Source organism: Haliotis cracherodii, unplaced genomic scaffold (genome assembly GCF_022045235.1).
Source record: "Haliotis cracherodii isolate W230 unplaced genomic scaffold, xgHalCrac1.p SCAF_5, whole genome shotgun sequence".
NCBI lineage: Eukaryota > Metazoa > Mollusca > Gastropoda > Lepetellida > Haliotidae > Haliotis > Haliotis cracherodii.
In genome coordinates, this window is record NW_027266308.1 from 35,337,533 (window position 1) to 35,348,276 (window position 10,744).

The 10,744-nt window shown below is 44.6% G+C and overlaps 1 protein-coding gene across 1 annotated transcript; it reads right to left on the reverse strand.

The window, feature by feature from the left end:
* Positions 1–316: 316 nt before the first annotated feature.
* On the reverse strand, positions 317–7,904 carry LOC139443052 (dehydrogenase/reductase SDR family member 7-like). Its single transcript, XM_071223974.1, has 9 exons — positions 7,775–7,904; positions 7,167–7,321; positions 6,530–6,679; positions 5,706–5,815; positions 4,801–4,993; positions 3,912–3,958; positions 2,741–2,860; positions 1,588–1,754; positions 317–728 (listed from the first exon to the last, which is right to left on the reverse strand). Exons 2-9 carry the CDS (start codon positions 7,285–7,287, stop codon positions 662–664), a joined length of 975 nt encoding a protein of 324 aa, XP_071080075.1. The 5' UTR covers positions 7,288–7,321; positions 7,775–7,904; the 3' UTR covers positions 317–661.
* Between the last annotated feature and the right edge of the window lie 2,840 nt (positions 7,905–10,744).

The following is a 10,744-nucleotide window of genomic DNA, read 5'->3' on the forward strand; positions in this document are numbered from 1 at the left end:
AATGAACAATCACTTTATCATAATCATTTCAGCAAATTCGTAAGACCTCCGTTTGTTTTAAAGAATTTTGGTCCCGGACGGAAGTATCTTGATAATTGGGGGCAATTGCGCTCGAGCTCCGCATGTGGTCATCGTTGCTAATACTCCTTCATGCGGGTAATACCACGTGCTATCCATGTCGGTATAAACACACAACAAAGATACACATTGGTCGTGACCGAAAATACTTTATTCACAAGTTATTTCAGTAAAAGCATAGATAAATGCTTTGATCAATAACATGTGGACATATCACAAACTTAAATAAATTTCCAACATCGAAAAATACATGATCATAATAATTACACAAAAGTATGCAATTCCTGAAATATATTTAACCTCAGAAGTGCCTTGTAAGAAGGGATATTGACACTTCTCGGTAAACAACAATGTCATTGAATATACTACTCAGAACACCCGATTCATTGTATTATAGTTAATCTGTGTCAGTATAGTACTATGAAATAATCGGGTGTTCTGTAATTTCTTGCGTGTAGTAAGAGTATAAATATTCATACAATCTGTCTCCATAAAGAATATCCCGAAATTCTTATAGTTTTTAAAACAAGTTGTTCAAGTAGTGTTGAGATGTTTGTTCCATCCTGGGGGCGTGTACTTCACGTCAGTGTAAACTGGCATTCCCTGCCTTCACTTTGCGGTAGCGCGTCTGGCCGAGTCTCACACCAATTCTGTTAAACATGAAGTTAAACATGTTAAGGTTAAGGTTCAGTTCTGCTAAACATCGTGGGTGTTAACAATATTGCAGGATACGCTCACGTTTTCGCGAACATCACTGTTGTTTCGTGATTCCTTAACCTTTGGAGGTCAAAGTGATGCATGTCTTAGACGTTTTCTAAAAAAAACCAGGGACGCGGTTTTGGTGTGCTGACAAACCTATGATCCTAATCAGGGCAAGACTGGGATAAAAAACACGATGATAGGACAGGGCGTGCACAAGGGACACAACTGTTCCCCATTCTTACAGTGAGATTGGCAATGTACGGTTTGCCTTCTACATCATGTTCATTCGAGTTAATTCACATTGACAATCCCAGCAAGATGGAGCAAGATGGAGTCTACACTAAAAGTGTAGGATTTAAGGAAGAGAATATATGGATGTCAACTTCTTTATTATTATCAGGTGAAGAAGGAGTAAGTATATACTCCGAAACGTTGTGTTCCTCATAATAAAGAAGTTGCCATCCATATGTTCTCTTCCTTATGTGAATCACTTCTAAATGCCTTTCAAAGACCAGTGTAGGATTTCTTTGCGTGTTGTTTAACGTCGCACTCAACAATATTCCAGCTCCAGCGGTCTGTAAATAATCGAGACAAGACTAGAGAATCCAGTGGTTGATATCAATACCATCGATCTCCGCAATTGGGATACGATGACATGCATCAGCGAGCCTGACCACCCGATCCCGACAAGAATGGGTTGCTGAGGTCTATTCTAATCCGGATTTTCCCCGGGTTCAAACAGTACGATAACATGTTTTTTACCATATTTCAATTATTGAATAAGATGTCGCTAATAAGGACACGCACTTTCTTGCAATAGCAGGGAAGTACTGGAACAGGTAGCAGTAGGTGAGTTCTGGGTTCCGTGACACCCACACTTCATCCAGACTGTTGCTCATGGCGACGGCAATCAGTTGGGCGCATCGATCTGTAGCCATCCTGTTTTCGGAAGACCTCATCTCCACACCAAGACCCTGGGGTAATACACAGAACATAGGCAATCAAGTCTTATCAACCTCTATTATCAAGTGCAGTATATGTCTGTACACTGGATAATCGAGGTTGATGTGATAAGTTAGAAATATAAGACATGGAGATTGTGACGCCCCTTCCGCAACGCAGCTATGGTGGCGATGGATCGATCTAACCTAGCACAAAATTCTATCCATTTGATTGTGCGGATAATTTTCGCTTCCATGAAGTAAGGAATGTGAGGCTGTGTAAAGTGGTTTGGTGGATGCGTGGGTGATGTATATTCAGTGTAATTATTCAGTGTAATTTCCTAATATACTTATTATATGGCTACAATCATGATAAGTACCCGCGAAGTTGCTGAAGCTGTTTTTTAGATGCAAAATCTTCAAAAAAATTGACGATATGGCCACAGTAAGTGCAGATGGTAGTGTATACAAAGAAATGATAATCTACACACAGTTTTAGCTCGATCACTAGTATTCTTTTACATTTGTATTTTATTTTCAATTCTGAAAAAAATCTGAACCTAATTATTATTATAGACGTTATACTGTCTGCAACCAAAATCCAAGCCCCTACCACCCACCCCAACCCAACAGATTAAACGGTGCGTTTCTTAGTAGTTGTCATAGGACTAAAATCTTTCACTGCATCACTTTTGTGGATCGTATCTCAGCTTCTTTTCCTGGGCCCACTTGCACAAAGCGATCTTAGCGCTAAGATGATCGAAACTCCCTTACTTTAACATAGGGTCACAATAGTCGTAGCGCTAGGATCTCTTTGTGCAAGTGGGCCCTGGTCCACTTTCACAAAGCGAGTTTAGCGCTACCACGATATTAGCTTGGATGCTTCAACATAGACTTCTGACCTAAGATCATTCTGTTCAAGTGGTCCCTGAACGTCCACCTCAACAAAAAAATGTTTACCATTTCTACTAGCTTTAACATGTTCCAGCAACATGACCTCCTTGTTCCTCTGGACATACCTCGCCACGTTCCTCAGTGAAGGCCGCCTTGAGAGCATCTGAGAAGACTGGTCCAGGACAGACCATGGTTATCTTGATGTTATCGTCGTAACCCTCGATGCGTAGACTCTCGAACCAACCCTTGTGTAGAAAGACATACCTGTTACTTTGGAGAGTTTGTTTTGTTTATTTGTTGTTTAACGCCGCACTCAGCAATATTCCAGCTATATGACGGCGATCTGTAAATAATCGAATCTGGCCCAGACAATTCAGTGATTGATATCATGAGCATCGATCAACGTAATTGGGATACGATGACATGCAGTAACCAAGTCAGAGAGCCTGACCACCCGATCCGTTAGTCGCCCCTTACGACAAGCATAGTCGCCTTTTACGGCAAGCATGGGCTGCTTAAGGCCTATTCTACTCCGGATGTTCACGGGTCACTTTGGAGAGAAACACCTAACAGAAACATTCCACACAAATAAGACACGGATGATTAACTGTTCCTTCACATGAATACTTTCTGAAAATCAACATGTTGGTATGTCGATGAAGGAAGTACTGTGTACAACTCGACTTGATGTAGAATATACGTCATCACACTCAAACAGGCTCTACGGACCTTCAGCTATGACAGCACGTCAGTCCTCACAGAGTCCGACATAGCTCTATAAAACTGGCGCCGTTGTTCGGTAGCTCGCCTGAATATGCATAATAATTTTTAACTGTTTTGTTTGTTCGTCAATATGAATTTCATTTCAACTTTGGGTGCTTTTCCGCTGGTATACAGTCTCTGATAAAAAAAACCCAACTAAATTGATATGAGAAAAAAAAGTTAATCGTAAAGCTATTTCACTAGTTCACTATTATGGCAATTCCAAAGATATAAAAACAAACATAAATGTCACAACATTGGGGATTTGGGGGAAAATATTCTTGTAATGGCCTTGTGCACACTTGTGCAGCGATGAAACACGGGGCGGTAACGAATAAGGAGGAGCTTAGATTCTCCCACTGGTAAGGGACGCAACTCTGTACAGCGAATTGAGGCACCTAAAACAATTGGGCGCATATCCTGTTTTTCCAAAGAACACACACACAGACATACAATCGTTCGGCACTGAATATATAAACACGCCACACAGTCAAGATTCATACATCCATAACATTTACAGCTCTAGATACCTACATGCAGTGCGTGTTTTGATCCACAATACGACCCGATCCCAGGAGCACCTGAACAACACAGAACAACAGGGTGACCACAAAACAATACTTCAGACGTGGGCCTTACACCGCGGACGTGTTTCTGCTGAAGGTTGACATAATCCAGCAGTTTCTGTACAAAGTACTTCTTTGGGGTTCATTGTACCTACTCCGAGTGTGCATCCGAGTTGTTGAATGTCTAAAGGGTCAACTATCTGAGGGTTATTCTTGGCGAGTCTTTCGTGTTCCATTTTGTAAACAGGTGCAATTCTGGTACCGACCCATCTTCCCGAGGCAAGAGCCTTTTTTAACCCTTGCCACACCCAGCCCACTTTCCTGTGCTACATATGATTGGACTAGCGCACATATCGATAGTCCAATGAATGAGAGTTTCACAAAATCAACATCCACGACTGGTACACCTTCGTATGGAAGTGATTTACCGCTGCCTGTCTTTGTTGACACGAATATGTCTTTTTCATCTTTTGTGTCAGGGATGAAATCGCGAATGTTTACGTTATCTGATCGACTAGCTCTTGTAGCCGCCATCTTTGAGAAGCTACACGAGATCGGAACAGCGATCTGATTGGATATCGCGTTTTCATAACAAGGGGCACAACTCGTGATCTACATCAGGGTCGAGCCAAGAAAAGTGGCCTTGATGTGGCAAGGGTATAAACTACGCTTGTGAACACGCTTGCCTCAGGAAGATGGTACAGACCACGAGTCACTGAGATCATGATTCCACATCTTGGCTCAGGCCAGTTATTTTTTTCCGTTTTCACAAAGAATTGTTAATTTGCCGACTCCAGAATAAAACAACAAATAACTCCGGAATAAAACAACAAATCAACAAACATATAACTACTTACCAAACTTGCCAGCAATGCTGGAGACAACAACCACCTGCCCTTGTTTCCGCTGTACCATGTGAGGCAGGACAAGCTTGGTGAGGGATACAGGCCCGAGGGTGTTGAGCTCCAAGCACTCCTTGTCCACCTCCAGGCTGGTCCTCAACCACAGAGCTCGCTGGGAGCGCCCTGCATTGTTCACCAGGCAGTCAATCTGAAATAACATGTAACCAAGAATAGTTAGCAGAGAAACTAAGTTTCAAGACGTGGTCGTTTGTAAAGTAAACGGAAATATAAACAAGTGATTTCATCAGGTGTATAAGCTTGTCAAAACGCCTTTATCCGCACAAGGTCTTTCGCCGAATATCTGGACGCTGTTTCTCTCTCTCTCTCTCTCTCTCTCTCTCTCTCTCTCTCTCTCTCTCTCTATATATATATATATATATATATATATATATATACATATACTTGGCGGAGTTGCATTGATGGGTCTCAATTACGTTTTGTGTAAGTTACAGGTCTTACCACACACACACACCCCACACCCACACCCCACCCTTTCTTACTTTCAATTAACTTGCGTACAGAAACGCATGCATTAAATGAAAAATACCCAATGAAGCTTTTCCAACATGCGAACAAAGGAGCCAATTTCCGGAACACAAGTACGAGCTGAGTAAGTCAAGCCTATGTATTTAGAACAATTATATACATCGGAAACATTATTTATTTATTTTTAAATCTTAAAATGTTCACTTATATTGGAAAAAACCCCAATAATGTGATGAATAGATGAGTGAAAAAAATAAAATAAAATTGTAATAACATAATTAAGATAGAAACCCTAGAGTAAAAACTCAATTGCTCAAAATGTTATTTGGAGCTCTGTTATCACTTAAAGAAATGTGTGGATGTTTGTCACTGACTTGTTTGAAGTGGGTGATGACAGTGTCCACTGCCTGCTGGTGTGTTCCCCTCTGGACCAGGTCAAGGGGAACAACCAGAATGTCCTCTTCTTGGACACCACCGTACCGAGCTGAAATACCATACAGAGTAACAGAGTGAGTGAGTTTGGCTTTACGCCGCTTTTAGCAATATTCAAGCAATATCACGGCGGGTGACACCAGAAATGGGCTTCACACATTGAACCCATGCTGGGAATCGAACCCGGGCCTTCGGCGTGACGAGCCAACGCTTTAACCACTAGGCTACCCCAACGCCCTGAAGTAACTGGCAGTCATTCAAGTATTGGTCATGCCTGCTCACACGTGGCAAGATGGACATTTATACAACTTTCGGTCCGCAAGTCCTGAGGGGACCCCACCTCTCTTTCGCACCCTTAATAAACCGTGAAGTTCCGGGGTAGAATAGGTCTTCAGGAACCCATGCTTGCCATACAAGGTGACTATGCTTGTCGTAAGAGACGACTAACGGGATCGGGTGGTCAGGCTCTCTGACCTGGTTGGAAGCATGTCATCCATCCCATTTGCGTGGATCGATACTCATGATATCAACCTCTGGATTGTCTGGTCCAGACTCGATTATTTACAGACCGCCGTCATATAGTTGGAATATTGCTGAGTGCGGCGTAAAACAACAAACCAACCATACCACATTAAACCATTTAATTTTTTATAACAGCCGGCCGTAATGGAGCAGAAAACTAACAAATAAACACGAGTTTTTATCCCAACAAAACAATTTTCCCGTAAAAAGTCTGTAAAGCAAGTTAAAAAAAGTGTGGCCTTACCTAAACAATTTTTCTTGACCCGGTTGAGTTCCTGTTCCCGCCTTGCTGACAGAATCAGACGACATCCGGCTTCTGCAAGCCTGTACGCAAGTCCTTCACCTATGCCGCTGGAGGCGCCCGTCACCCACACGACCTTGCCCTTCAGGCGCTCTGGAAATATTATAATACACCACAATCTTAAACAGTGCAGGATGAAAGTCTGTATTAGCTTTCCTTTGTAACACAGTGAGACCCAGCTTATCTTGACGATATTCAGTGAATAATTTAAAAAAACCCAACTTTTTAAACTGTTGTAGGAATTATGAATAGTGATGGATACATTTCCCCCTTAATACCAAGCTCCGGGTACGTGCGATCTTTAAACGTGTTTGGGTCTTGCTTTGTCAGCCCCATACCCGTGTTCATGGGTTTAAACACAGTTATAACCGTTTAACACCTTAATTCCGGCTTTTCTACCACATCAAGCCCACATGTCGTGACAACAGAAACAATGTTGATAGCCGCAACCTCACGCACTCACTCACTCACTCACTCACTCACTCACACTCTCACTCACTCACTCACTCACTCACTCACCCACCCACCCACCCACCCACCCACTCACTCACTCACTCACTCACCCACCCACCCACTTCACCTGGGGATCGTCCAAACATTTCCGCCCATTGCAGTGTGAGGTCACAGTCGGAGAAGATGAGTCGGAGGACCTGGACGACGAAGATAGTGACCAGTGCTGACACCAGCAACTCCAGCATCATCCCGGTCTGTTGTTTATCAATATGAAGTGTTGTCCTTCACGAGAAAGAGGTCAAAGGTTACTTTTAATACAGTAGCTAATATTTGGCTAGTTCTCGGTCTTTACATACAAGCATGTTTTCAACGTGATAATTACGATTAGAATATTAATCATTCTGATTTTATATATCCTTGACAATTTTACTGTTTTGGTATGGCATGTACATTTATATTTATTATTATTGTGTATATTTGAACAATCAATATTTCATTAATTCGCAAAAGCATTCATAACAAAATTTGGTAGAAGTAAGACATTTTCACGAGCAATGGTAGCTGTTGAAGATAATTAAACTAGTAGCCGCGACTCAACTCACAAAATTTCCTCAATCATCAAAATATGTTGTATTTTATTAGCGCTTCAATCAGTATTCGTAGGTTGATAATGAAAGAGCTGTGCATCACGTGCGAGACGCATACACTCCTTTGCCGATACGTATACATACTCACGTGTATCGTCTAGTTTCCTGGAAACTTATGTTTCTATAACATGTTGATCGAGTCGTACTGAAAACTGATTAATCACTCTATACACTGCAAAAACTCACACCGACGTTCTAAATATCGGCATGTGACTTTGATTGCCTCCCTTTGAAAACAAAAGGGAGGTAATCGCGGTTGACAATTTCTGTAAACTGGTTCCGCGTTTTGTTCGCGAAGCAAGCTTGACACTTGTAGTCACCAGGCAGCGACTAAATAATATGACACAAATTAGCGAGGTAATATTAATTTTGTCGTTAACACTTTTATTTCACAAACAAACTCTATGTAGTCAGCTACATTTTCTCTTTCGATCCCGTCGACCAAAGAATGATTTATTTAGTGTTGTCCAAACACCACCTATGTGAAATCTGCAACCGCCTGTCAACTCGTTTTGATAGACAGGAGCCCAGTCAACTATTTATTTCACCTATCTCTATCTTTCGACGCACCCATTCACCTACTTCACACGCATCATTTGACTCCACTCGGCTAATTCCGTTATCTTATTGTCTCACGATCACCTTGAGGATTATCTCAAAGTATTGACCTGTGTTCTATGATAGCCCGAAGTAGACACACAATGTCGTTTGACAAAGTAATTGTCCTTGGTTTGAGACGGACTGCTTTACTTCCGTGGAACTTTACCTCACCGATTTTGAATCCATGATGAGGCATTGTACGTGATTTGCGTATCACAAAACATATTTACAAAAATAAAACTCAGTGTATTTAATCATATTGTCAGACACCACTCCTCACCCACTACGCCCCTACCAACCCATTACGTACACCACTACTCACCCACTACACCCCCACCAACCCACTACGTACACCACTACACCGCAACTCACCCTCCACGCCTCAACCCTCCACTACAGTCCGATCCATCCACTACGAACACCACTACTCACCCTCCACGCCTCTACCCCCCACTACAGTCCTATCCATCCACTACGAACACCACTACTCACCCTCCACGCCTCTTCCCTCCACTACAGTCCTATCCATCCACTACGAACACCACTACTCACCCTCCACGCCTCTACCCTCCACTACAGTCCTATCCATCCACTACGAACACCACTACTCACCCTCCACGCCTCAACCCTCCACTACAGTCCGATCCATCCACTACGAACACCACTACTCACCCTCCACGCCTCTACCCCCCACTACAGTCCTATCCATCCACTACGAACACCACTACTCACCCTCCACGCCTCTTCCCTCCACTACAGTCCTATCCATCCACTACGAACACCACTACTCACCCTCCACGCCTCTACCCTCCACTACAGTCCGATCCATCCACTACGAACACCACTACTCACCCTCCACGCCTCAACCCTCCACTACAGTCCGATCCATCCACTACGAACACCACTACTCACCCTCCACGCCTCAACCCTCCACTACAGTCCGATCCATCCACTACGAACACCACTACTCACCCTCCACGCCTCTACCCCCCACTACAGTCCTATCCATCCACTACGAACACCACTACTCACCCTCCACGCCTCTTCCCTCCACTACAGTCCTATCCATCCACTACGAACACCACTACTCACCCTCCACGCCTCTACCCTCCACTACAGTCCTATCCATCCACTACGAACACCACTACTCAACCTCCACGCCTCTTCCCTCCACTACAGTCCTATCCATCCACTACGAACACCACTACTCACCCTCCACGCCTCTTCCCTCCACTACAGTCCTATCCATCCACTACGAACACCACTACTCACCCTCCACGCCTCTTCCCTCCACTACAGTCCGATCCATCCACTACGAACACCACTACTCACCCTCCACGCCTCAACCCTCCACTACAGTCCGATCCATCCACTACGAACACCACTACTCACCCTCCACGCCTCTACCCCCCACTACAGTCCTATCCATCCACTACGAACACCACTACTCACCCTCCACGCCTCTTCCCTCCACTACAGTCCTATCCATCCACTACGAACACCACTACTCACCCTCCACGCCTCTACCCTCCACTACAGTCCTATCCATCCACTACGAACACCACTACTCAACCTCCACGCCTCTTCCCTCCACTACAGTCCTATCCATCCACTACGAACACCACTACTCACCCTCCACGCCTCTTCCCTCCACTACAGTCCTATCCATCCACTACGAACACCACTACTCACCCTCCACGCCTCTTCCCTCCACTACAGTCCTATCCATCCACTACGAACACCACTACTCACCCTCCACGCCTCTTCCCTCCACTACAGTCCTATCCATCCACTACGAACACCACTACTCACCCTCCACGCCTCTTCCCTCCACTACAGTCCTATCCATCCACTACGAACACCACTACTCACCCTCCACGCCTCTACCCTCCACTACAGTCCTATCCATCCACTACGAACACCACTACTCACCCTCCACGCCTCTTCCCTCCACTACAGTCCTATCCATCCACTACGAACACCACTACTCACCCTCCACGCCTCTACCCCCCACTACAGTCCGATCCATCCACTACGAACACCACTACTCACCCTCCACGCCTCTTCCCTCCACTACAGTCCTATCCATCCACTACGAACACCACTACTCACCCTCCACGCCTCTACCCTCCACTACAGTCCTATCCATCCACTACGAACACCACTACTCAACCTCCACGCCTCTTCCCTCCACTACAGTCCTATCCATCCACTACGAACACCACTACTCACCCTCCACGCCTCTACCCCCCACTACAGTCCTATCCATCCACTACGAACACCACTACTCACCCTCCACGCCTCTTCCCTCCACTACAGTCCTATCCATCCACTACGAACACCACTACTCACCCTCCACGCCTCTTCCCTCCACTACAGTCCTATCCATCCACTACGAACACCACTACTCACCCTCCACGCCTCTTCCCTCCACTACAGTCCTATCCATCCACTACGA

Coding starts and splice junctions, on each gene's coding strand:
- LOC139443052 (XM_071223974.1), bottom strand. CDS start 7,287: ATGATGCTGGAGTTGCTGGTGTCAGCACTGGTCACTATCTTCGTCGTC. Junction 4,994..5,705: donor TCATCACCCACTTCAAACAA/GTCAGTGACAAA, acceptor ATGTTATTTCAG/ATTGACTGCCTGGTGAACAA. Junction 729..1,587: donor TTCCCTGCTATTGCAAGAAA/GTGCGTGTCCTT, acceptor CATGTTTAACAG/AATTGGTGTGAGACTCGGCC.